The 26,950-nt window shown below is 53.4% G+C and overlaps 1 protein-coding gene across 1 annotated transcript; it reads left to right on the top strand.

Moving 5' to 3' along the window:
* The first annotated feature begins 12,762 nt into the window (after positions 1 to 12,762).
* On the top strand, positions 12,763 to 18,547 carry CABP4 (calcium binding protein 4). The gene is made up of 6 exons (XM_006129254.5): positions 12,763 to 13,069; positions 15,609 to 15,639; positions 16,254 to 16,397; positions 16,890 to 16,999; positions 17,120 to 17,267; positions 17,984 to 18,547. The coding sequence occupies exons 1-6, from the start codon at positions 12,824 to 12,826 to the stop codon at positions 18,010 to 18,012; spliced, it is 708 nt and encodes a 235-aa protein (XP_006129316.3). The 5' UTR covers positions 12,763 to 12,823; the 3' UTR covers positions 18,013 to 18,547.
* Positions 18,548 to 26,950: the final 8,403 nt, after the last annotated feature.

Raw genomic sequence — 26,950 nt, 5'->3', positions numbered from 1 at the left:
AGATCCCAAGGGGTGGGGAGCAGGGGCATTTGTTAATTGAGCAAAGAAAAGGCTGCTCAGCCCACAGGATGGTCTATTAGTGCCTGTTAGTAACCACAGCTGCAGGCAGGAGGTCAGCAGTCCCAGGAGACCAGGTTTATCCCAGAGTTTGTTCCATCCCCGCTATTTGTGGTTTCTTGGGTTGTTTGCAACTGTACACAGTCCCGTGCCCCTGCACCAGCGGGAACAAACAGCAGGAGCCCCTTTCCTTGCCCAGAAATCCCAAACCTGCCTTTCCAGCTGGTCCTGTGCCCCAAAGAACTCTGCTCCTCCAGGCAATGCTCACAGCTCCTTCTCTGTCTGTCTACCACCCTACTGCTTTGCACAGAACTTTCCAAGAAATCCCCTAAACCCTGCATGTGCTGTTAGAGGAGCCTGTCAAACCACACAGCTTAACTTAGTTCAGGCTTTCCCAGTGATTGAGTGCCTTGGGGGGTGGCTTCTGTTGTCTCCAGCTATCTTGATCTCAAGGGATATGTGACAATCAGGGTGGAGACAATCAAAGGGGCTGTGTGTTTTCTTTTTTTTCAGCTTCTTGATGACCAGCCCAGAGGAATCAGGAGCAGTTTGTGACTGGCTGGTGAATCTAACATCAGTGTTAACTACACGTTTCGGGAGAATCTGTTCTCTTGGGGAGAGTCTCTCCTTTTTGCCGCCTGCCCAGTTCTTGGCATTTTCAATGTGGGGCAACTAGTCACCTCTGCTCACAACCTGCCATAACCCTGCCTGTGAATCATGGAGATGCTCGGACATTAAACTTTAAAGAATGTGACCAAACAAGGGGAGAGACAGATTTTCCCCAGACGGGCAGAGGACTCAGCTATATCCCTGTCTCTAGTGCACATGGAGCATGTGGATCCTAAACATGGGAGCCCCTAGTAACATATGAGTCAGTAGAGGCATGGGAAGTCCATGGGAATATACACACAGAGCAGGGGAGAAACCCTCCAGAGAAGACTTGTAAAATGTTTACTGGACTAGAAAAAAAGTATGGGAGAGACCCCCCTAGCTATCCATCATGTTGGGGACACAGAGTAAAGCACTGCCAGAGCCTGTGGAAGTTGGAGCCTCTAGTTTGTGAGGCTAGAGATGATGGCAACCTGGTATAAATAAGAAAACTCTTTAGGCAAAGGTTGTGCCTGGCTAACAGGAAGGTTTGGACCTAGCAAGTGGGTGTATTTTGGTTTTACTTTTTGTACCCTGCCTTTTCATTTCCTTTTGCACAGTATCACTAAAAGCAGGGCTTCCCAAACCTCTCCCCCAACCATAGGTGCTAACTTCTGCTATAGCTAGGCATCTTCAACCCGCCCCTCTGCCCCAAGTTCCACCCCCACTTACCTCCTTTCCCCGCCTGCTCTCCAGTCATCTCAAAGGTGCCAACGAAGCATTCTGAGGGGATCTCTCTTTCAGTCAGACTGCTCTTAAAAAAAAAACCCTTGAGAGCACAATGTGGTGTTCAAACAGGGGAAGTATGAATTTGTACCAAACTGAACAGCAAGCCACCAAATGCTATTGACAACGTGGTTAACAAAAATTTTGGCAATATCATTTGTTGATTTTAAAACCAAAGAGTTTGCCCAGCTCTGGACACGGGATGGTGTGTTTCAATGTCATTTGTTTAGCATGTAAGTAAAGACTCAGCTCTACTCTCTGCTCCCGAGAAAAGCATCAAGTATTGTGAATACAAGGATAACGAACTCACGGTGCAGGAGTCTAATGAACAGGACGGATGTGCATGCTTCTGCTGCAGTTTTCCCAGCAGGAGCTGTGTACATGAGGCGCAACCTGATCTTGTCTTCAGTTTTCAGCCTCACCAAGTTGGAGGAAGGAGGACAGGGTGAGATGCTGCTGGGAGAAGCTTCGTGCCCCACCCTGGCCAGGGCTGGTTGGCTGTGGAAAGCATCATGCATTGTGTATGGGGAGTGGCTCCAAGCATGCACAGCAGAGACAGAGAGGTGGGAGAAGGAGAAAGCTCAGTGCCCTGAGGAGCCCTGACCCCTCTCCCACTGCAAAACATCACACCCACACTCTGTTGCCAGCAGCAAATGAAATGGAGAGGACAGCTCAGTGCCTGGCGAGGGCCCCCGGATACTCCCTGCTGCACAATAGCTCCCCTAACAACCCCACCATATGCAAGCCCAAAGCTGAGGCAGAGAGGAGCCTGTGCTGCTCTCAGACCCCAATTTCCCATCATGAAAAACCCCTCTTTTCCAGGCCATCCTCCTCAAAGTTCTCCCACATGTACTCTCCAGGCAAACTCTGTCTGGCAGAGTGACGGGACGGTCAGTGTGCCCTGGAGCTGTGCTAACGGGGAGGGTTGGTATGAGAGGGGGCGAATGCCTTTACGTGCCCCATCCTCTATCTCCGCCCTTGCTGGCAGACCTCTGGGAACTATGTCACATCCCACAGTGTGGGAACCCCTGAATTCATCCTCCGATCTGTAACTTAATCTTCATTTCTCCACAAACCACCTTGGTGTGAGGTGTGAGCCCCCAGGTAACCTTTCAGGCTGGTCCGTGGCCAGGCAGCAGACACAGTGGTTTCAGTCAGTGTCCCAGGAGAGGGACTGGATGTTGCAAGGAGATGTCCCTGGGGAATGCAGGAACTGGGGTGCTCTGACTCTTACCAGCAAGGCAAGGTTGGGAGTTGCAGCCTCTCGAGGCGTTTGCCAGTAAAGCAGATGGGCTGAGAGCTGACACATGGTCTCGCTGCCAGCAATTGCAAACGGGGCCGTGTTCACCCCTACTGGATTGTGGAGGAACTTACTCCGCTTTTGTTTAAATGCACTTTGCGTGAGCAAGAATTCCTGTGGTTCCAGCTCCTTTATTGTCGGGGGAAACCCCTTTGGGTATGTGAACACAGGGCATTGTGCCTTGAACAGCCTCAGATTAATCCCAAAATAGCTTCCACCAGCCTGTGGACCCTTTATGATTATCCATGTGTAACAGTGACATGCCAGACCTGAACTTGGGACCTATGGAGCACAGAGCGCAAACCTTGCCCGCTTGAGCTAATAGGGCAGCTCCCTTTCAGCTAGGGCTGCAGAGCAAACCCATTCTTTCTCTCTGTAAGTGGACCAAGTACCCCTACATGGGACAGTGAATCCAACCCAGCAGGTATGTGGGTTTCCTATGCAACCTACTGTGAGCAGTGCCTCATGTAGGCGGGGCTTAATGTGTGGGTGGGGCTTGGGAAAGTGCCGCCTCCTTTTGCTCTTTTCCCCTAATTCCATAGAGCATTTTAGATCTCCTCAGGATGGTTTGCCGGCACCTTTTCGATGCCCAGGGATCAAGAACCCCCAGTGCCAACATCAAGCTGGCTTCCAGAACCACGGGCACCTAACCTGAGAGGAGATGCAGGAGAAGCCAGAGCAGGAGAAATCCTTTTGCCCCTCTCCTGAACAAGCCCATCTGGCATCTCCTCTAGCACATGGAGCCAAAACAATTGTTCAGCTCAAAAGCAAAAGCCAAGTTCTGTTAAGGCCACATCGCCAGGGGCTGTCACTAACTTATCATGTGCCGTGGGGGTTTATCAGATGTGCTGGAGGAAGTAGTCTTATGACACCCCGGCCCTATCTTACTGTTTTCTCTTATCACCATTGTCGTTGAGAAATGAATTTGCTGAGCCCAGGAAAGAGAGGGAAAGAGAGTAGCTGCCCCTCTCTTTCCCCTCCTGCGAAGATAAAGATGAAGAGCTGCTGCTTCACTATCAGGTATCTGTAGAGCAAGGGGCCCAGAGCCTGATGCCTCTATGGCCACCAAGTCAGAAACCATGGGAGCAATGAGAGTGGAGCAGATGTTTATCTCTTCAGTGAGCACAACAATGAATTGCAGCAAACTCACCTGTTGGAATGAGTAGGTTGGACCAGGGCCATCCAGAAGGGGACACAGGGCCTGGGGTAACCTCCCCAAGTGTCCCAGATGCAGGGGTCAGGACACCCTCAGCTGCCACAGGTTTTGCCTTGCCCCCAGTCTGCCTTTTCCCCAAAGGCCACCCCTGCTCTGCTCCTGCCTCACCCCCATCTCTCTTTCTCCTGAGCAACATGGACATGGTGATTACGGGGCCTGGAATGAGGTGGCACCAGGGGTTACCACCAGACACACCCCATGGTGGTGGGAGCTTGAGCAGCCTGGTAGCCTGCTTCATTGCGTCTCATCCCAAACCGTCCTATAGATGAGCCGGCTCTGGGTCTGACCCAGTTCAGCCATTTTGAAGGAAAATAATTGTAAGTGATGCCCCGGTGCAAAGGCTGGGGACAGTCACGGAACGATTCCAGTCTGATTCTTTCCTCTTCGTGTCGGGTGCAGAAATAGAACAAAGGAAGTGGCCAAAGACCCCTCATGAAGTCACCGCAATGTTAGTACTAGCTGGGTAGAAAAGGAGGAAGCAGCCCCAACAAAAGATGCTGAGAAAGCAGCACCAGGCCACCAGAAATGGGAAGGTGAACAATGAGAGAGCAAATGTGAAGCCTGAGCATGGGACGTGGCACGAAGCGCCAAAGAGCAAGAAGAAACACCTCAGTGCTTGGGTCCCACAAGGGGGAGCTGCCCACCAATTAGCCACAGTGCTGAAAGAGAAGGAAAGACTTGGACAGTTCTCCCTGCCCTCAGGAACTGTCGTCCCCCCTCCTCCCACCCCTCCCCTCAGCCACGGGACACCTAGCCGGGACAAGCCGAATACAAAAGAGCAGACCATATTGGAGAATTCTTCAGCACTTTCGAAAGGCTCACTGAGATCCACAGAGCCTTGGAGCAGAAGAATGATATAGCGTTGATGACTAAGCAGTGGGATAAAGCATTGGGCATATTTAATGAGATGACAGGCCTTGAAATATGATGTACTAGTAGATTTACCCAGGTCCTTAACTCAATTAATTTTTTTAAAAACAAAAGGGAAAGGTACATGTGATCATGAAATGATTGTATTTTTCAAAAAGTGCAGTGTTATTTTTACGTGGTTAATTTTAGCAGGTTTTTTAAAATGGGAATTCCATCAAGTATGTTTTTTGCTTCATCCCTGAAAACTTTTATCATTCGCTGTATTTTAACCAATGAGGGCGATAGCCAATTTGGTTTCTAATAACATTGTCTGCTTGTTTTCAAACCTTAAGCACTGATTTAGCTGTGCCAAAACAGAACACTGCTCCAAATGTCTCCGCTTGATCTCTTTGCGATAAGGTTTATTGAGAAGCAATCCTATTCCAGGTTCATTCTACTTTTCCAGCTCATCTTGGTTCAGTCTCTTTCAACATTCACTCAGTTCTGTCAGTTTTGAGGACTCTGCTTGCTTTGGTGATTCTGTTTCTTTTCTCTTTGGTTTTATGAGAAGCAATCCCATTCCAAGCACATCCCATTTTCCTGGCACAAGCAACCCCTGACCTTGCTTTAAGTTACAGTAAGAGGAAGCTGTGTACTGAAATTGGTGGTCGTAGCTCTTACCATGTAGGAGAAGTTCTTGAATAACCAGACAGACAAGCTCCCTCAAATATATAGAGGATTTACAAAGGGCCCATTGCAAGGGTCGTGAGTTACTCATGAAGCATTTAGAGTGAAATGCTGAGGTCTCAGAAGGAATGACAAGTTGAATTGTGGGGAACATGGGTATAAATTGTGCCGTTTAATTAGAAAATTAGGCCATGGGGAAAGGGGCAGAGAATTAGGATGAGTAGTTTCATCTCTGCATCCAGGAACAGTTCCTGAGCCAGGCCCCTGGACAGGGAAGGGAAGGGGACAACTGCCCCAGGCCCAGCAATTCAAAAGGCCTGGGGTTCCCAGTTGTTGCTACTGTGGCATTGGGAGCCCTGGGCCCTTGAAATCATCCCTGTAGCACTGCATGGTGCTCTCCAGATGGCTCTGAGGGCTGCCTGGGGGGCCACCGTGCGGTACACACTAGGTGGTGCTGAGGGCTGGCTGCCCCAGCCCCGCCCCTTCCACCCAAGCCCCGCCCCTTCTGGGAGTGTGGAGTCAGGGCTTCCCTCACCCTGTGCAAGGTTCCGGCAAGTCTGTCGGCCCCCTTGCACTGAGCACGTGGCTCTGAAGAGCTCAAGCAAGCACCTCAGGCTAGCCCCCCGGGGTTCTGTCCACAAAGCAGCCAGCCTTGCTGTGGATCACATGCAAGCTAGAGCATCCGGAGAGGGGCAGAAGTCCAGTGTAAAGCGGGGAGCCTGGTTTACCTCTGGGAAAACGCATCCTGGCTGGGAGCCCAGGGCAGTCATCTCCCCAGAGGTGCCCGTTTTGGGAATCTCACTCGCAGACCCGCTGGAGGAGAAAAACATGACGAGTGGGAGCAACTGAGAGCGAGAGACGCTTGCTCTCTGTGAAAGGAAACAAAGCCCATTGCCACGGGGTCCCACTCAGACCAGAGAGGGGTAGGCATGGCCTGTCCTGCAACCCTGAGTGTCTTAAAAGCGCTGCTGCCAGCCAGCAGGGAAGCAGGCAGCTCCGAGTGTCTGTGTGCTGTGCAGCCCTGGGCCAGCCTGCCAACAACACAGCAGCCCCACCCTGGTCTCCATCCGCTTGGACTGCTACGCCCAGGTTAGGCAGTGGGTGAAGCTGCTGCTTGCAGACCTGAGCTCCCCAGCCCACCTCTTCTGCCGCTGTCCGTTCCCATACTCCACATGCTGCTTAGGCCCCACCCACTCCCCACTGTCTCCCTCTTCTCTTCCATCTCCCTCCGTGCTCACGCTCTTTCAGCCTCACTCCTGAAGCCAACGGAAGTAAAGAATACGTGGGAAACCCCCCCCCCCCACATTCTTCTACATTTTCTTTCTAAAGAAGATTGGGCCTCTTTCCCACTGCCTGCCAGATGGTGAAGACTGAACATGCAGAAGGTGCCTATTTAAAGGCATTACATTTGGGAATAAAAAATGTCAGTCACAGGTTTTGCGATATACCCTGATGCTTGTCAGAGATTTATGGGGGAAAATGTTAGCGTCAGGGCAAGTCGGTGGTCCTGCTGAATACAACATTAAATATGGCCAGCGGAAGGAAACACAAATGATTAGGGAGCTGGAGTTTATGAAGAGAGCCTAAGGGATTTGGGCATATTTAATCTACAGAAGAAAAGAATGAGGGTGGATTTGACAGCAGCCTTCAACTACCTAAAGGGAGGTTCTGAAGAGGATTGAGCCAGATTGTTCTCAGTGGTGACAGAACAAGAAGCAATGGTCTCAAGTTGCAGCAGGGGAGCTGTCAGCCGACGGTCAGGGCAGTGAGTCCCTTATGACCGGCTGAAGTTCTTTTAAATTGTGCTTGGTTCTGTTACAGCAACCGAAGGAGTCAGGTTAAAGCTTAAACAGTTACTATTTTATTGTTACAGGGTAAACTTAGTTAAATGCTACTACTGTGTTACAGATAACACAGCCACTACAAAGGACAGGACAGAAATTACACTAATAAGTCACTTACAGGTACCATGAAACCCTTTTGGTTCTCTGAGCTCTTATTAAATGCATGCAAAATAGACACATAGCAGGTATATATTCTCACCCCTGCGTTCCAGACTTGGCGTGGCCAGCGTCTTTCTCTCAATCCCTCAGGAAGAAGTAGGACGAGGTTGGGCGTCCCACAGACCTCGGGAGACAATCAATACCTGCCAGCAGGTATAGATGATTGGAGCTCAAATGGGGTGGGCTGCTGAACCTCTTTTTATACCCCTTGGGTCATGTAGGCTTCTTCCTGGTCTCAAGTGGCCAATTAGGAAAAATGGCTTTGAACGCCAAGTTTCCCACGAAGGGTGCAAAGCATAATTTACACCTGGGAAAATGCAGACAATGGGCACCTCTGGTATGTGATGGGCGAAGATTCCTCTCCTGGGACAGTGCAGGCGTGTCAATTACTGGTACTAGCCATCAGGGCGACGGGAGGCCCCGGGTCTTCAGCTAGCCCATTTACTGTCTGGTTTCTGTTTATGGTAGAGTCAGGGACAGGCAGCACACCTGCGTTCCCAGGGCATCAAAGGCTGACTGCCTTTCTCTTGCTCTCTGGGGGCGGGGAACAAGATGGGGTTCGTGGAAAAACAAGATGGGGTTTGTGTCTGGCTACAGGAGGTTTAGGTGGGAAATTAGGAAACAGTATTTCACTAGGAGGGTGGTGAAGCACTGGAATGGGTTCCCTAGGGAGGTGGTGGAATCTCCATCCTTAGCGATTTTTAAGTCCCAGTTTGACAAAGCCTTGTTTGGGATGATTTAGTTGGAGTTGGTCCTGCTTTCACAAGGCGGTTGGATTCAGTGACTTCCTGAGGTCTCTTCCAACCCGATGATCCAGCGATTATGGAATACATAATGCAGTTCTTTGTGTTGCATTTTCTTCATCAGTATGTCTAAGCTGATTTTAGATTTGAAATGTACTCTTCAGCTTCCCTAAATAGTCATTCCAGGTTGCTACACATTTAACTCACTGAAATAAAGACATTTTAAAAGCCAGGGGGTTAATGTGTTCATAACCGTGTTTATTGCTTTTAGAAAAAGGGAACACTAATTTACTTTGTTTGATCTCCATAACAATATGCTTATGAAATTTCGCCAACTTAATAAAAATATATTTCCAACTATTTTAGGGATAACAAAGGACATTGTAAAAGGTGCTGATTTTGCTGGATGGTTTTTTCTCTTAAAACCGGTTAATCAAACTGTCAAAAGTAAAGAAAAGGAAACTATCTGGAAGAAAAGGGGCATTTGGAAGGATGCTTTTTGTATTACTATACTATAGCAATTAAATACTATAGTAATTAAAATGTGTCTTTTAGATTAAGGGTGGTCTTTTGAATGGTTTATTTTAAAAACTACGTCTGAAGATCCAAGCATTTAAGGCTAAAGAATACTCAGATTGTGCATCTAAATATCTATGCCAGGATATTTTAGAGATGTGATTTTTGTAATCTTCAGCCACACACTAATGTCATATTTTAAAGCATATTTTGTCGACTAACATGCTCTGAGTAAAAGGCTTAGCTTTGTACAGTCTGAAAAGAAACTAGAGTTGCACAAGTTTATCAGCAAATTCAGAAGCCGACAATGTATAGCGGCGGGGATTGGCAAGTGTCTATTAAATGGCTCATTAATGGTATAATGTTCTGCTATTAGGTCTAGCAGGCCGGAAGACTTTTTTCACTTCTAAGTTACTAGATCCAAGGTTCCCACGCAGCAGCCCACTCTGGGAGCCTGCAAGAAGGGTCAGAAGAGAGCTAGGAAGAGGCGAGTGATTGGGGCACTAAGACCCAGGGAAGGCAGTGCCTGTCCTTGCCTCTTATACCCAGCACCCCCTGTTGACCCAACACCTCCCAGTTACAAAATTTCCCTAAACTATCTGCCGGGAGGGATCCATCCCTCCCCTGGACCACACAGAGGAGTCAGAAAGTTCATTGCTCCTTCACCAAGAAGCTCTCAGCATTGTGCTTTTCCTGGAGTTAGCAATCACTTTGAGTCGAACACGGCTCAGGCTTCATTCCGGTTACAAGTACAGCAAGTTAATTAACAAAGAGACAGAGGGTTTTGGTGAGTTCAGGTGCAAGGGATAAAGACAAAGTGGCGAGAAGCACATAAAAGCAAACTGCACTCTCCAGAGTCTAAGACTTTAGGAGATATGGCTGCGCTTTGCTGTGTGTTTCTTACCTATCTTTTCCTCTCTAGCTATGCCTCACTCTCTTGACCAGGAACTTCTACAGAAGTGCAACACGCTGGTGCCTCTGGTCTTAACTAGGTGAAAGAGCTCTGTCTAAGCAGGTTTCTCACCTTTGTTCAGTTCCCAGGGACATCAGCCCCCTTTGTGGAAAGACCTATCTTTCTCAGCTCACAAGCACTCTGGCCCCTTATGATCTGCCCAGTGATCGATGCCACGTTGGCTTCTTCTGTCTCCTTCGATCTTCCCAAACTCGCTGTTTTCTCCCCAGACTCAGGGTGTTCGTCTCATCATGTGGACTTCCCATCTCCCTGTTGTTTGAGATAAATGGGGATTTCATTGTTTTTGGTCACACGCTGCTTAGTTTCCTTGGAGAAAGGGAGCAGGTGAGGAGTGACAGGAGTTGCTGACACAGCCTGTGAGCCACAACCAGGTCTCTGTGTCACACTCACACCCTGTCTGGACCAGGTTCATGCAGCTGTCATTGATGCAGAGGTACCTGGGAAAGGCCTGTGGAAGGTTGTACCATGGGCAGCTGCCTTCCCTGCTGTTTGAGAGAAAACTTCTTCCCTTTGTCTGGCTGCAGATTTGAAAGCACGACATCAGCGAGTATCCAGAGTTCTTCTAGCATTAATCCAGGCTTCTCACAAGCCTATTAATCACCAGTGTGTCATTGGCTTTCATAAAAGACTTATGTTAATAGATATACTTCGGTAAGACAGCAGAGGTGAAAGTAAGCAGGTACACCCTGGTGTGCAGCTCTGGAATGAGCTGAAGCAAAAGCCAGCAGGGAGCTATTTAAAGAGCTGGCCAACACCCAGGTTGCAATAGGACAGTACCTGTAAGAAATGTTAAGTTACTTCCACCGCTGTAATATTGTGGACAATCAGTTGATTCAATTACTAATCATGTGAGGGTCAGACTTCCTGTCTTTATCGCTTAGATTCCGTCGCCCGCTTTCGCTAGGTTGATGGCTTTGTTTATTTTTATGTAAAGGTGCCTTCCTTGACTGTCTGAGGAAGAGGCTGGTCGGAGAAATGCCCATTCCTTTGTGCAGGACAGACTGGATTTACGCATTGCTTGCCAAACACATTTTAGGAACATAATTGCTGGCACAAATTTATAACTCTTGCTCCAGCCCCAAGCTGACCTCACCCAAGGATATTAATGACCAGAGAGCTGTTCATTATTTTCATGATACCAGACATGCCACCTTTTGGGCCTATTACCTGACAGCCGTGTGGTAGGTGCAGTGAGCGGGTGAGGAGTGACAGGAGTTGCTGACACAGCCTGTGAGCCACAACCGGGTCTCTGTGTCACACCCACACCCTGTCCTGCCCAGGTTCATGGAGCTGTCATTCACGTAGAGGTACCTGGGAAAGGCCTGTGGAGAGTTGTGAGGTCTCCACCATGGGAAGTGGGTGTGGAATTTATGAAAGGTGAATGATAAAGACATTGAGGGGGAAGAGACAGTGGCGACCAGATTTATTTCTCCGGTCAGAGAATGGATAGTCAGGGTCTGTGACATGCTTCAGGGAAGGAGGAAGCGTAGATCTCTTGGCACAATAGAAAATTCCTGTGCCTTTTATTGCATTTGGAGACAGGGTCTGGAACGGGGGATCACTTGTTATCAGCCATAAAGGTGAGTGACAGAGGAGGGAGGGATGGGACAGGGAGGAGCAGGTGGAGGCTGGAGGCTCTGAAAAAAGGGACAGTGCCACAGTTCAGGTGCTCATGGTCCCCCCCCCCTATTTTGAGGAAGTTTGGTGGGTCCCTGAAGTGGGGTTGCTGGAGTGTGTGGCAGCAGAAGGGAAACGTTAGCCGAACACTGATGATAGCTGCAAATGCCGCGACCTGCCAGGAAAGTGCAGAGTGCTAAGTGATCCCAGAAGGAAATGGGAAAGACCAAGAAGCCACGGGGAGGGCCGGAGAGAGAAGATCAGCTCCAGTGGAGCAGGAAGAAGTGGTGTGCTGTCAGGAGTGGGAACGGCCTATACCAACAGCCAGGGAGCAGGGGAAAGCAGCATGGTCTCAAGCAGAGCAGAGGAATTAACCCCTGGAACGGAAGACAGTGTCCTGGCTAGCAGCTGCCAGCCTGGAGCAGAGAGCAGCCCGGACTCTGGGAAGCATCAGGGACTGCCCCTGGAGGGAACCCCAGAGAGGAGAAGAGGGGAAAGGGTTTCTGAAGAGGCAGGAAGGTGGTACAGGGAAGCTCCAGGGGGATCAACAAGAGCCCTGCTGCGAAACCTTACGAGCATACTTGTGTCTGACCAGTATCACGGATACAAGAGACGTGTTAGCAATGGACACTGTAGGGGAAGAATATCTTGGTTATAGTGGATTTTGCCACTGGATAGTCAGAGGCAGTGGCTCTGTCTGACATAGGGGGCCTTCCCCAGCAGAGGGCGCTGTGACACCAGGGAGGGGGAGGAGCCTGCATTGACGAGCCCCGCCCTTCCGATCAGAGGGCGTTGTGACACTAGTGAGGGGGAAGAGCCTGTGATGCCCAGCCCTGCCCTCTGCAGCAGGGAGCGCCTGTGACATGCGGGAGGGGGAGGAGCCTATGCTGTCCAGACCACCCGCCCCACCCAGTTGGGGACCCCAGTTTCTCCAAGAAGGACTGGGCGGTGGTCCAGGGGTGTGTGGGGCTGGGTGTACAGCGAAGCTTCTAGGCCAGGCTGTGAAAACTGGGACGGGGGGTGAGGGAGCAGAGGTGGGGACAGCAGGTAGTGGGTGGGGGACAGGCGAGCTGTGGGAAGGGGAGCCATGGACGAGGAGGCACTGGGCAGGCAACACAGAGCTGGATGGACCGTGGGTGGGAAGGGGACAGGGAGCTGTGAGTAGTGGTGAGGGAAGGGAAGCAAGGAGAAGGGAGAGCCATAGGAGGGAAGCACGGAGAGACAGGGAGCCAGGGCACACCTCGGGCACCAGTGGGGGTCAGCGGTCCATGCAGGTGGGGCTGGAGTGGCTGAGCTGCCCATTTCCTGCCTGTAATCCCAGCTAATTGGCTTTGCCCCGCAGCCCTGGCACTCCTGGGGGCGGGGGTGGGGAAATAAGAGGATTTCTCTGACTCCTTCTTAAGGCCCTGCCGTCCGGTCCCCTCGCTCTGTGCCCATCTTGGAGCAGCTTGTCCCGGAGCCGGCTGCTGCGCCTCAGTGCCCGGCCTCATGCCCCACAAGCGGCCAGGTAAGGCCGAGTCGGAGACACGCAAAGAGGGGCAGGACCCGGACAAGGCAGGGCAGGCACCCCCGAAAGACAAGGAGGAGCAGAAGGCCAGCAAGACCCCCAGCTCTGAGTCGCACAGCAGCCTGCACTCCAGCCACGGGCGCAAGCACAACAAGAAGCACCACTCTGACGCCCACGCTGATGCCACCAAGGCCTACTCGCCCTTCCTCAACACCGTCTTCGGCAGGGTGTGTGGGCCAGGGGCTGGGATGGGGGCAGAGCAGGATGGGGGCACCAGGGAGGCAGAACATGGGGGTGCCAGTACAGGACTGGGCATAAGGGTGCTGAGGTGGGGCATGGGGGCACTGGATGTGGGGCAGGGATGGGTACACGGGAGTGGGAGCAGGGATGGGGCACAGCACGAGGACTTAAGGGGTACGTCTACACAGCAGTGTTATTTCGGTATGACTGAGGTTATTCCTAAATAACGTTGTGCGTGTCTACACTACAAGTCTTTATTTCTAAATAATGTTGAAGCGGAGGACGTCTTACTCCGACTCCTGTAACCCTCATGTCACGAGGAGTGAGGGAAATAGGAGGAAGAGGGCTCTTCCTTCCACTTCCTGCTGTGTCCAATTTAGCTAGTTCCATTTAAGTTACGCAATTGAGGTAGCTGAGTTGCGTAGCTTCATCCATCTTTAGCCCTGCTGTGTAAATGTACCCAAGGCGAGCTGGACATGGGCTGGGGGGACAGAGTGGGATGAGGCCATGAGAGTGGGATGAGGCAGGACATAGAGGCACAAGGGCACAGCAGAGATATGGATGCTGAGGGAGGGTGTGGGTGTGTGGGTACAGGAGGAGGGGGGTGGATTTCCAGGGGTTGAGTGCTTGGGAAGGTGGGTGGAACATGGGCACGAAGACGGGGCAGGGCGGGTAAAAAGGTGCCAGGGGAATACAGAAGTGGAGAGGGCCAGGCTGCGGTGTGAGAAGGGGTGGGCAGGTGAGGTGTGGGGTGAGTTGGGAGAGGAGGGGCAGCGGCAGCAGGGGGCAGTGAGGGGGGGGGCGTGACTGGTTGGACGGTGTTGGTTGGGGTGAGGCGGGACATGGCTAGCTGGGTTGTGTGGGTGGGGTGGGCAGGCCACGGCTGGATGAGCATGATCATGGTGGGAGAACTTAGGGTGGGATGGGACAGCAGGGTAGGATGGCTGTGAAGTGGGTACGGTAGCTGAGTTGCATAGCTTCATGCGAATTTAGCCCTGCTGTGTAGAAGTACCCAAGGAGAGCTGGATTTGGGCAGGGGGGCAGAGCAGGATGAGGCCATGGGAAGCAGCACGGTTTTGTGGGGAGCACCCTACCCCCAAGTTCCCCCAGAGACGGAGGGGCTGGGCAGACTCAGAGTCCCCAAGGGTGGTGGGGATAGGGCACTGCAGGCCCTGGTGGACCAGGGATCCTCGCTCCCAGACACAATTCAGGGAAGCCCCATTGGGTGCCCATCACTCCCGGGGGCTGAGAGCCTGGAGGGCAGGAGCCAAGCCCCTGGGGTCCCTCTCTGCCCACCACCACGGTGGCTGTGTGGGCTGCAGCATGGCTCGGCGCCCATGGGGCTTAACAGCGGCCCTGCAGCCTGCACCTTGTCACCCCGGTTAGACAGTATAAATAGCCCTTCCTACCAATCCCATTATCTCCTGCGTGGGGCGGGCAGGGCCGTGCCTGCCAGAGATGGGGGAGCAGAGCTGGACCTCTCAGGGGACGGAGGGGGAGCAGGGCCCTGCGGAGGGCAGTGTGTCAGGAGTAGAACAGGGCCTGCGGGAGGGCAGGCGTGTAGGGTGGGAGAGGGGCTCGCCATTGACCCAGGCCCAGGGCCTGAGGGAGAGCACAGCTTTGCTGCAATCCCCTTAATCCCAGCTTCAGCCGGTTAATTTGGGCTGGGATTTCTCACCCGCTTCTGTGGCTTCTAAATGAAGGTGACCCGGTGACAGCCCCTCCTGCCCCCTCCCCTGCAGGCTGTACCCTTCACATCACCCTCCCCCAATGAGATGCCTCCCCCCGCCCGGGCCCATTTCACCAATAGCATATCACAGCCCAACCAAAATCATCTTGGCTCCAATCCGCCCCCACCCCCAGCACAGCCTGGCTCAGGGGACAGCAAAGGGGACACGGGGCCTTTCCTCTCTAGTGGGCACCAGCCCCAATCCAGCCCTGGAGCAGGGGGACTGTCTGACCCGGGGGGGCAGCGAAGTGGGCTTGGGGCCTTTCCCCTCAAGGGGGCACTGGTTCTCCTCCGGCAGGAGGGCTGCCTGGCCCAGGTGCTGAGCCGTGTGGGGGCCAACGGGCTGAGGCAGGCTGCCATGGGGCACCGGCCCCGCTGTGGGGCTGATATGTGTGACTCCGCCCGTGCTGCCCCCGCTGCTCCCGGCTGGCACCTTTGTGGGGAAGCTGAGGGGATCAAGTTCCCAAGGGCAGTGGGGGGCTAGGAGAGCAGGGCCATTAGCCCTGCGCTCCCCGAATCCTTGGCAGCCATGGATACACCTGGCCACGGAGCCCCTCTCCTCCATCTCTGCTCGCTTTGGGAGGGGGGCGACCTGTTCTACCCGGGGCAATTTTAGCCCTTTCCTGCTCTCACCTGCCCTAGCTCCTGATCCTGTCTGCCCCGCTGGCATGGCTCCTGGGGTGGAGCGTATGGGGGGTATCCTGGGCACCAGCTCCATCGCGAGGCAGCCTATCCAAGGGCCTATCTATCCCCCTTCATCCCTAGCGCTAACCACCTGCTTTTCTTTCTGCCCCTAGGAAAGGGATCTGTCCCCGATAGAGCTGGATGGTGAGTTGGCAGGAGCCCTGGATGCAGTGGAGGTGGGGGGGGGGTTGCCTCTGGAGGGGGGCACTGGGGCTCAGGCACGTCTGTTTGCCCCCTCAGAGATGGGGCCATGGGTTGTGCCTGTCTCAGCCATGCCCCGCTCGTGTGGGTCAAGAGCCAGGAACACAAGGAAAGGCACGGTGCCTGCCGCCCTGCGGGGCGGCCGAGTTCATTTGGATTTATATTTTTTTAGATGTTCCCAGACAGTTGTGACTCCATCTTGTGCTAGGCTGTCTCCGTGCAAACCCAGCCGATCGCAGAGGATTCTGGGTAGCACAGCCCCCCCTGGCACTGCTCCCCTTAGGAGGAGAACAACCACTAGGGGGCGCCCTGGCTAGTCGTGCAACCTCTCCCCATGCATCCCTGGGAGTCCTGGTGCCAGAGCACTGGTGGGCATCAGTGCCGCGGCCAAGGGAGGCCCCCCCCCCCCCGTGCACTGGTGGCCCTTGGGATAGTTCTGACCCAGCTCTCAACTCGCTGTGGTCGGGTTCTCCGGAGCCCCTTGGGGACGCCCAGGGTAGGTGCATTGTGCCTGGGTACCACACTGCTGAGGGCAGCTCTGGCTCCTTCCATGGCAGAGCTGCTGGATGCCTTCAAGGAATTCGACACGGACCAGGACGGCTTCGTGAGCTACAAGGACCTGGGGGCCTGCATGCGCACCATGGGCTACATGCCCACCGAGATGGAGCTCATCGAGATCTCCCAGCACATCAAGATGAGGAGTAAGTGGGGGGGGGGGAGAGGCGATTGGCTGTACCCCAAAAGGTTCCTCCCCCACTGCACCCCTTCTCACTGCTCCCTGTGGGACCTGCTTCTGCCCCAGAGATTTCCCCCCCCCCACCTCTCACATGGCTCCTCTATGGGACCCTTCTTTGCTCCTGACTCTCCCATCTCTCACACAGCTCCCTGTGTTGGACCTGCCTGTGTTCCAGGGAGACCACCCCACGTCTCACATGGGCCCCCCTGTGGAACCATCCCCTGCCCCTGATACCCTCCCATCTCTCATCGCTCCCTCTGTGGGATGTGGCCCAGAAAGACCCTGCAGTTTCCTCACACTGCCTTTGCCCCAGAGAGACCCCCTCCCTTCACTCGGCTCCCCTATGGACCCCACCCCTGAGAGCCGTCCCCCCCCGGCCTCTCACACAGCACAGTTCCCGTGTGGGGCCTCTCCCTGCGGTGGGGGCTGGGCGCTGATCGCCGTGTCTCTCACGCAGTGGGCGGGCGCGTGGACTTTGAGGACTTCGTGGAGATGATGGGGCCGAAGCTGCGGGAGGAGACGGCCCACATGGTGGGAGTGCGTGAGCTCAAGATTGCCTTCCGCGAGGTATGGGGGTGTAGGCAGAAGGGGGGGGGACATGGGCTAAGGGAAGAGGGGCGGGGACACAGAGAGCACCCCGCCCCCAGCCGGGCCACCCTGTGCTCACCCAATTCTCTGCTCCCCTAGTTTGACATGAATGGGGACGGGGAGATCAGCAGCACGGAGCTGAAGGATGCCATCCTGGCCCTGCTGGGGGAGCAGGTCCCATCCCAGGAGGTGGAGGAGATACTGCAGGACGTTGACCTGAATGGGGATGGCCACGTCGACTTCGACGGTGAGAGAACCCTGCCTCCCCCCACTCGCGGACCCTCAGGGACTCTCTTATCTCAGGACTCCATTGACCTCCTCTGCTCCCCCAACAAGCACTCATCCCTGCAGTGCTCCCTCCCTGCCAGTGTCTTCCTGTGATTCCCCCTCCCGCCAACCCCAGTCCCCTCTGGGATCTCCCCCTTGTGTGGAGCTGTGTGCTGGGCCCTTAACCCAGGGCTATTATAAGGTCTAGTCCCTGGGGCTAAACACCCCCTCCAGCCTCAGGAACACTCTATAGTCCAGGAGGGCTAGTTTTTCACATGGCTGGGGACAGCAGGGGGTATCTGGGGGTTGAGCTGCCTGCTATGTGGGGTGGGCATCGGCTGGAGGTGAGGAGGGAGCCAGAGCTCGGATGGGGGGGGGGGGCACAGGAGAGTGCTTGGAGTGGAGGGGGACAATCTCCTTCAGCATCCTGCTTCCTGGGGGGTGGGGCTGTCCTTGCCCTTTGGCTGTTCCAAGCCCTCGCCGGGCTCTCCACATCCCCCTGCAACCTCAGGCCCTGTGCTGCGGAAGCAACATGCAGCAGCCTGAAGCGGGGTCGGGAGAGCCGTGGGGGGCGTACAGTCTGGGGCGGGGGTGGAGGGGTAGCCCAGGACAGTGCATTCGGGCTGCGCTGGGCCGGGCGTGCAGTGGGAGGTACTGGCGTTCGCTCACTCCAGCTCCCGGCTTGTCTCTCCTCAGAGTTTGTGATGATGCTGTCCTCCCGCTAACGAGGCCTCAGGCGGGGACCCTGCACCTCCCATCGCCAGCTTCCAGAGGGACCTGAGTAGCTCCGAGTGGATCCCCGCTTCTTCTCTCGCTAGCAGGAAGTTCCCTTACGACTCCCTCCTGGGCTTTTCTAAGGAGACCCCTCCCTCTGGGTCTGTCTGCCCCTCTGCCGGCTCCTCTCCCCCCACGTGCTGCCAAGGGGCAGGGTTTGCATGCCCGGTTGGCAACCCCATTGGGGCTACTAAGGCTCTGACTAGTCCAGGCCCCGTTCTCCAGCTGGGAACCCAGAGAATCTCCCCTCGCCTCCGATCAGAGTGCCCCACTGGCTCCCTTTGCTGCTGCCTTGAGCTGGTCTCTGCCTCCAGCCCCGCCCCTGAGTGCCCTAGCTCCTGCCCCAAGTCCTGCCCTAGCTTCCAGCCCGCGCTCCGGCCCCACGTCAGGGAAATACTCCCTCCCCGCCAGTGGCGAGATTGGAGTGGGGAGACCAGCCCACCCCCCTCTACTCAAGCTCCTCTCCCATCCCCTGCTCGCCAAATGGCTCTGCTAAAATGCTCGGCGGTAACAGGGCATGCACAGTGGTGCTGCTTCTACAGGGTTGGTGGCGCTGTGTCCTGGCTTTTAGACGGTCCCTTGTAGCAGTGATTCCCGACTGTTGTGCTGTGGCACACTGCTGGGCCAGCAGGCCCCTCCTGGCGGGCTGTGGAGCGTTTTGCAAACGACACATGAGCACAGAAAAACCCACCTTCCCTGGTACTGCAACGTGCCTCGGAGCTGGTGCCAGTCCATGCGTTAGCTCTCCAGGATGAGGCCTCTCATACTGTGCGCGCTTCACTTTCCATTCCCCACAGCGAGGCTAAGAGGGATAAAATGTAAACACAGACAACGGACTCTGATGAATGCAAGATGCTGCAGTGAGCCTCTGATGATGAGGCACATAAAAAAGACGTACAATTCAAGCCTTAGATTTACATTTACATTGGATTTAGGGCTCAGAGGGGTCGCCCTGTTAATCTGTATGGGTATGTCTACACTACCCTCCTAGTTCGAACTAGGAGGGTAATGTATGCATACCGCACTTGCTAATGAAGCCCGGGATTTGAATTTCCCGGGCTTCATTAGCATAAGCGGGGAGCCGCCATTTTTAAATCCCCACTGCTTCGAACCCCGTGTAGCGCGGTTTCACGAGGAGTACCGGTAGTTCGGAATAGGACCCTAGTCCGAACTACCTAGTTCGAGCCCCGTGTAGCCGCGCTACACGGGGTTCGAAGCAGCGGGGATTTAAAAATGGCGGCTCCCCGCTTATGCTAATGAAGCCCGGGAAATTCAAATCCCGGGCTTCATTAGCAAGTGCGGTATGCATACATTACCCCGCTAGTTCGAACTAGCGGGGTAGTGTAGACATACCCTATCTGTAAAAACAACAAGGAGTCCTGTGGCACCATAAAGTTTAACAGATTTATTCGATCTCAGAGGGGTAGCAGTGTTAGTCTGTAACTTTAAAATCAATTAGTAAGTCCTCAGGCACCATAGAGACTAGCAAATATGTATTATATAAACCTAAAAAACAAAAAAAGGTCTGGTGGCACTTTATGGACTAACAAAACATGTAGATGGTATCATGAGCTTTTGTGGGCACAGCTCACTTCTTCAGATGCCCGGAGTTTTGAGTTTAGGATGTGCAGACCCAAAGTAAATAGGGGAGGAGAGGGAAGGGAAAAAAGGAGGGGGGTAGAAAACAAGGAGCAGAGTTTATGAGAAAATCAAAGGGAAAAAGAGGAAGGCAGAATGAAGCTTCTAAATATATATATATATAGTATCATGAGCTTTCATGGGTAAAACCCACTACCCCAGATAACAGGAACCCAGTTTTTGACAGAAAAATAAGGGAGGGGGGAGAAAAAAAAGGTACCTATCAATTGTAAGACCTGTGCTAATGAGGCTAGTTAAGTGGGCTGGAAGTGCCCCATATTTAGCTTCTGATGTAAAAATGAGGCATTAAATGCAGGGAAGGCTGGCTTTATATTGTGACATCCAGTTAACGTCTTTGTCCAGGCCCAGGGAAACAGTGTCAGATCTGCATCTGGTGAAGTACTTTTTACCCAAGACAGCGTATGTCCAAATAAATCTGTTAGGCTATGTCTAGACTGGCATGATTTTCCAGAAATGCTTTTAACGGAAAATTTTCGATAAAAGCATTTTCGGAAAAGAGCGTCTAGATTGGCACGGACACTTTTCCGCAAAAGCACTAGACGCGCTTTTGTGCAAAAAAGCCCCGATCACCATTTTCACGATCGGGGCTTTTTTGCGCAAAACAAATCTCAGCTGTCTACACTGGCTCTTTTGTGCAAAAGTTTTGCACAAAAGGGACTTTTGCCCGAACGGGCACATCATAGTATTTCCGCAAAAAGCACTGATTTCTTACAGTAGGAAGTCAGTGCTTCTGCGGAAATTCATGCGGCCAGTGTAGACAGCTGGCAAGTTTTTCCGGAAAAGCGGCTGATTTTCTGGAAAAACTGGCCAGTCTAGACACAGCCTTTGTCTTTAAGGTGCCCCAAGACTTCTCATTGTTTTTATTTGATTTAGGGTTAAAGCTGGAATGAGCTGCACCTGGAATGGCATTATAATTAATTATAGGGCCTTTAAAAACTGCTGAGAAAGTGACCTGCATGTGGGAGGACTATTTGGGAATGAGCAGAAAAGATTAATCATTATTTGTGTGTGTTGCTTTGCCCCCCGGGCATGCTTTTGTCCGAAGTTCTTATACGTCGCTTTAATGTTAGTTTCTACTGTCTGAAAATGTTAATTCTGGCACAAGCAGGAAATGGCCATCTCCCGCTAGCTGCCATGGTTGTTTTGATTTTGACCCCACTAGCCTCGTTCTGGATTGGTTTATGACTGTTCACGCGTCAAACTTAAGAGTGGCCCATGACAGAGGCAGTACCGGCATATGAATGTAATGGTATGGGAGTCACGTGATGTATCACGGCGTGCCAAGGCAGACAGCTACTGCCTTGGAGGCCTCTCGCCCCACAAGGGACCTCATTCTTCCTCCAGGATTGGTCATGCAGCCTCACTGCCTCCTAGATAGAGCCTCTGGGTTTCTGCCACTCCGCCTCATGCAATGAGTCCTGTCCAGTGAGGGCAACAGAGCCTGGTGCCTGCGTAGAGATGTGCCCCTCTCTGCGCCAGCCAGTGTTTGTAGTGACGCGGGACAGCTTCTCCAACCAGAGCAGCTTCGCTCGTCCCCTGGCACAGCGCTTTCCGAGTCCTTGGGTAGCTCAGGCAGAGTACCATTAAAGCACAATCCTTCTGGCCACGTCTGAGCCAACCACCGCCTCACTACGGCGGATTCCACCTCCGGCACCGTCTCACTCTGGCGTCCTTCGCTGAGGTTCTCCCAGCAGCACGCTCTTGGTCCGTCCCCTCCCCGTCCTTTGGCTCCAGGCAGAGTTTAAAGCCCTGCCGGCTGCCCAGTGTCCAGTCCCTGGGGCTTCCCATTGTCCCTCAGGATCCTCTCTTGAGCCAGGTCTGTTACAATCAGTTCCCTAACAGCCTGCTTCGTCGAGGCCCAGACAGCGAGGCCTCTCATGCATACACCTCCCTCCTCCCCTGCCATCCAAGAGCACTTTTAGCTCTCCCCCACTCCCATGCTGGCTAGCGTCAGTGGGTGGAGGGAGCAGTAGTCCTGGGGCCTGGTGTTTCAAAGGAGCCAAGGTCTCTCTCTCCCTCCACTGCTACTGTGGCAGCAGCAGCACCCAGAGCACCAGGCCCTTTAAATCGCTGCTGGAGCACTGAGAAGCATGCTCCGGGTGGCTCTTAGGGCTGCCTGGAGAGGCGGGTGCACTGTGCTGCATGCTCTGGGCGGGGCTGAGGAATGGGGGGTGGTGGTGCCACAGTCTGGATGCCACCCAGGGCTGGCTGCCCCAGCCCTGACCCTGTAGCCCGAGGCCCCACCCCTTGCAGGAGCGTAGAGCCAGCCATCCCCCCCCTCCATTTTGCTGGGGGCCCGCAGAAGCTGTCGGCTCTCCTGTACGATGGGAAACTGAGGCACACAAGATTCATAAAAATATGACAGAAGATTCCCACTTCGTCCAGGCTCTTTTCCCTCAGGGGCCGAACTGAGCAGGGCTGCTGTTAGTTCTGACGTGGGAGGTTGGTGCCCACTGTGCGTAGTTAAAGGTGCCCTGGCATGGTGCTCCTTTCCCTGGTAGCCGTTTTCCCTGGCGCTTGCGAGAGGCGTACAGCACAGTCGCTAAGCAAGCGTACAGCGCTCACAGCATGGGGCAGAGCAGCTTCATGTCCCCCCTTCAGTCTGGCCTGGGCGACGGCCATTAGCAGGGTGTCCATGGGACATTTTCATGTGGCCCCCTCCTCCTTTGGCCACCCCCAGAACCTTCAGGTTTGAAACTGGCTCCTGCCATTATCTCCTCCCTGTTGTCTTCCAAGGAGAGATGAGGAGAAGGGATCCACCACCCATTTTGGCTGCAGCCCCAGGCGTCCTGAGCCTAAGGTCAGCTAGCACATGACCCTGTGAGTGTTGGGTTCAGAGTAGGTTTGTCCCCCTGCAAGGTTGGTCTTAACCCAGCCATATTTCCGGAGCTCCAGTGCACTGGGGTGCCAAGGTAGGGATGTCAGGATGCCCCACACTGGCAGGGTCCCTCCAGGCTGCATCTCAAGGCCACGGTTGTGCATATACCAGGAACCCATTTCTGCTGGTGGGGCCATCCTGTTGCTCTCACCCATCCCGGCATAGGGTGGACTGTTACTCAGGTTTCTTGGCCACGCCCTGACAAGTTGTCCCCACATCCAGCAGTGGCCACCCTGCTGCTTTAGCCTTCTCCAGGGCTTCTCTCCCCGCAGTCTCTGCAGCCGGCTTGCCCATCTGCCCATGCTCAGCCTGGGTTTCTGCCGCTGCTTCTCAGGGATGTTATGCCTGAGCCTGTGTGACTACTCCCTGCTGCTGCATGGACACAGCCGGATTCCTTCCTCTGCCCTGTTTGGCTCCACTGCCGGTTTCCAGACAGACAGCTCTCCTGAGTTTAACAGCCTTCCCCCCTTCTCCCTGCAGCTACACCCTTTTGCACTGTCCCTACCACCTCCCCCCTGGCTGGGTCCAGGAAGAGGGGCTGAATTTTGTCTTATGGCAAAACAGTGCACTGATTCCTAAGGTGAGTGGCAAAGCTGATGTCCTGGAGATCCCGAATGACCCGCCATTCCAATCTCTCCTGTGTCTGCCCAGGGATCTCGGCCATAAGCCAGGAGAACTTTAAGCCAGGTTGTCCTGCCTTTCAGGGTTTCACGGAGTTTCATCAGCGAGGGGGTCTCTCTGTCCCTCCATGACTGTCTTTCATTAACCTTCCACTATGAACCTAGGCTTCCTGTCCACTAAGCATGTTTTGAGCTCGAGGGGGCATTAGCGTGCTCCCCCAGATCCTCCAGCCGAGCGCACTGCGTCCTTGCCCCACCATCAACCTCCCATCTGTGTGGTGGCTTCCACACACGCTACAGCCTTGATCTTTTGCACAGAACACAAACATTTTCCTATAAGCATCAGATTTAAGCAAAGGAGTCTTTTCAGACTGTTCATGGTCCCCATCATCAACTCTGCCTGTTTGGCTGGATACCTGCATTACTTTGGGAACGAGTGTGACAATCGGTACCCCTGTGCCCACACCCTCTTGTACCAGGTATGTCTTGTGAGTCCTCATTGGAAAAAAAACCCTCATAATTTGCTGATCAGTAATATCACGGCAAAACATACGGGCTATGTCTAGACTGGCATGATTTTCCGCAAATGCTTTAACGGAAAAGTTTTTCTGTTAAAAGCATTTGCGGAAAAGAGCTTCTAGATTGGCACAGACGCTTTTCCACAAAAGGCACTTTTGCAGAAAAGTGTCCGTGCCAATCTAGACGTGGTTTTGCACAAGAAAGCCCCGATCGCCATTTTCGCGATCAGGGCTTTTTTGCGCACAACAATACCGCGTTGTCTACACTGGCCCTCTTGCACAAAAGCATTTGCGCAAGAGGGCTTTTGCCCGAACGGGAGCAGCATAGCATTTCTGCAAGAACACTGACAATCTTCCATGAAATCGTCAGTGTTCTTGCGGAAATTCAAGCGGCCAGTGTAGACAGCTGGCAAGTTTTTCCGCAAAAGTAGGTGCTTTTGCGGAAAAACTTGCCAGTCTAGACACACACTCGCGGCTTCTTGCACGAGTAATATGCAAATGAGGCTAAGCGTAGAATATCGCCGAGCCTCATTTGCATACCTAATAAGCCACCATTTTTTTCAGAAGAGGTTCTTGTGCAAGAAGGAGCATCTACACTGCCCCTTCTTGCACAAGAAAAACCCTCTTGCGCAATGCCGTTACATCTATTACTTTTCAGGAAGAACGGCATTGTGCAAGAGGGTTTTTCTTGCGCAAGAAGGGGCAGTGTAGATGCTCCTTCTTGTGCAAGAGCCTCTTCTGAAAAAAATGGTGGCTCATTAGGTATGCAAATGAGGCTCAGCGATATTCCATGCTTAGCCTCATTTGCATATTACTCGCGCAAGAAGCCGCGAGTGTAGACATAGCCATGTGGTTGCATTCTATGGGAAGTTCTAAACGTATGTGTTCCAGAGACTGGGGAGTGGCCAAATCAGAGAGGAAAGACAATCTGATGCCTTCATTTGGTGTCGACAAGCAGGGTCATCACTTGCCAAGTGGCCATACTTTGGCAAGAAAGGGGCAGGGACAAACTCCTCCCCCCAAACCTAAAAACCCTATTTTTGCAAAGAACCAGCCTGGAGTTCCCTTACACACGCTGCCTGTCTCCTGTCCCCAGCAGGAGATGCATCTCAAGGTGGGGACAGGACTTTACAAAGAAGGGGCAGACACCCCAAAGGACTCCTCCTCCTTCCTATTACTCTGTCCATTCATTCACTGCAGCAGAAGGAACACGGGAAGCAGCTATTACACAGAAGATGGGGCCCCGGCCTAGGACACGTGGCTGATAAAAACTGTTGAGAGCATGCGGTGAGAGAAACTTTGCTGTGAATGTAATGTAGTTTGCTCAGCAAAGCTTTAGTTGTGTTCTGTCTTTACTTTTCTTGGAATTCTTTCGGATTTTTAGGCCTCCTTGCATGCTCACTTCCGTTCTCTCTGTAGCTAATAAACTTATTTTATTTAATCCATTGTGTTTATATGGAAGTGCCTGGGAACCTCCATTTGGGATCGCACGTAGTGTGCCTTTCATGTCTATTAATAGAATGAAAGGCCTTTATATGAACTTGTATTGCCCAAAAAAGGGCTGGTCAGCACAGCATGTTTCTGGGGAAAATCTAGGCCTGGGCGTGCATTAGTGTTACCCTGCAATAGAGTAAGGCTAGTGAAAGCCAGACGATCATCCATGTAGGGCTGGCTGGCTGCAGCCCACACACAGACACCACTGGGAGTGACTTGCAGGCCGGAGGCTGTTTGTGAGTGGTCCAGACTGGAGGCTACAGCAACAACGTCTGGATGGAGCCCTCAGTGCCACATTGGAGCTGGTCAGCAGGGTCACCTGGATTCAAACCACAAGCCTTCGCAAAGGCAGTGACATGGTATCTGTATCATCCCCTCAATCTGACTTGCGGGTGCTGCAGCTCTTGATCTGGCAGGGCTGAGATTGGGGGAACCTGGGTGGCCCTGAGATAGGAGAAGGTGCCAGCGGGGAGCACATGGAGTCCCTAGCATGAGAGAATGGGAGCACCAGGGATTGGGGGGAGATTGGTATCCAGAGAACTGCGGGGGGTGGTGGTGGAGGGGGTGTAAGGAGCCTGTAGGGTGCAGTGCTACCCACTGTGCACCTCTCAGTGTATTGATCCTCGCAGCTCCCCAGAAAGCAGGGCAGTGCTGTGATCCCCAGTGTACAGAGGGGGAAACTGAGGCTCAGAGAGGCTAAGTGACATGCCCAAGGTTATCCAGGGAACATGAATCCAGGATTCCAAAGCCAGTGCCCTAACCACTGGTACTGCCTTCCCTCTCAACTGCCCTAGCACTACTCCCGGGATCTAACTTTTTGTGGACCGTGGGGATCTCGGTACTAGAGACAGACCAGGCTCCAGGCATGTTCCCCCTCTCCCTAGAGAAAATCAGCCCTTGGGTCCCTCAAAGCTGCTCCTCATGAGTTAGATCACCTGGGCCAGCCCTGAGGTGGCCATGCTGCCCTTCAAATGACTATTGCACAATTGTGTATCACATGGCTGTAGCCCTCCTATGCTTGTCCAGATGCCCCTGCCCTTCAGTGGGCATAGAACTGAGAGCCTTCCACTCCAAAGCCCAGACTTCTGAGCTAAAGGAGAATCTCCACCAGCAGTAGAGGGACTATGGCACATAGCTGAGCAGTTCTGATCCCAGCCAGCAGAGGACTTGGGGAGTATTGCAGGTTTTTTCCCTCTGTGCCCAGTGATGTCAGGACTCTGCTCCAGCTCTTTAGCTCCCTCTGTAGCGGCTCTGGCAGACTCCACACCCCAGCATGTGGGCTGTCACACTAGCTGGGTTCTAGCCCCAGGGTGGTCTCATTCCTCTCTCTGCCCATGGCAAAGCGGAGGATCTGAGAGCCCCTCCCTTCCAAGTGGACTTTGCCATTGCAGGCTCTGCATTGATCTGGATTCTCAATTCCCAGGCTAGTGCTTCAACCACTAGACCATCCATCTCTTCCCATTTACCAATTTGGAGGGGTGGGCCAGATGAGCCCCTCCCACCTCCAGCTGAGACCCCCCCTTCTAGTTATCCAAGCCCCTTCCTCAAGAAAATAATGAGAGACCGAGCCATCAGTCACACCCTAGACTCAGTAGCGCTTGGTGGCAGGGCTGTGCACTCCCCTTCCTGCAGGGGAGGTCGGGGTCCCAGGCCTCCTGTACCTTGGGTGTCCTCGCAGCCCAGAGACCCTGGAGTAAGCAGCTCCATCCAGCCCCCTCCT

Source organism: Pelodiscus sinensis, chromosome 5, assembly GCF_052426305.1.
Source record: "Pelodiscus sinensis isolate ZL-2025 chromosome 5, ASM5242630v1, whole genome shotgun sequence".
Lineage (NCBI taxonomy): Eukaryota > Metazoa > Chordata > Testudines > Trionychidae > Pelodiscus > Pelodiscus sinensis.
The sequence above is the reverse complement of the archived record's forward strand: the minus strand, read 5'-3'. Positions and strand labels throughout refer to the sequence as shown.

Bases quoted from the DNA above. Each gene is read 5' to 3' on its own strand.
- CABP4 (XM_006129254.5), top strand. From the start codon at position 12,824: ATGCCCCACAAGCGGCCAGGTAAGGCCGAGTCGGAGACACGCAAAGAG. The intron at 13,070-15,608 runs GTGTGTGGGCCA...TTCTGCCCCTAG, and splicing joins TCAACACCGTCTTCGGCAGG to GAAAGGGATCTGTCCCCGAT. The intron at 16,398-16,889 runs GTAAGTGGGGGG...TCTCTCACGCAG, and splicing joins CCAGCACATCAAGATGAGGA to TGGGCGGGCGCGTGGACTTT.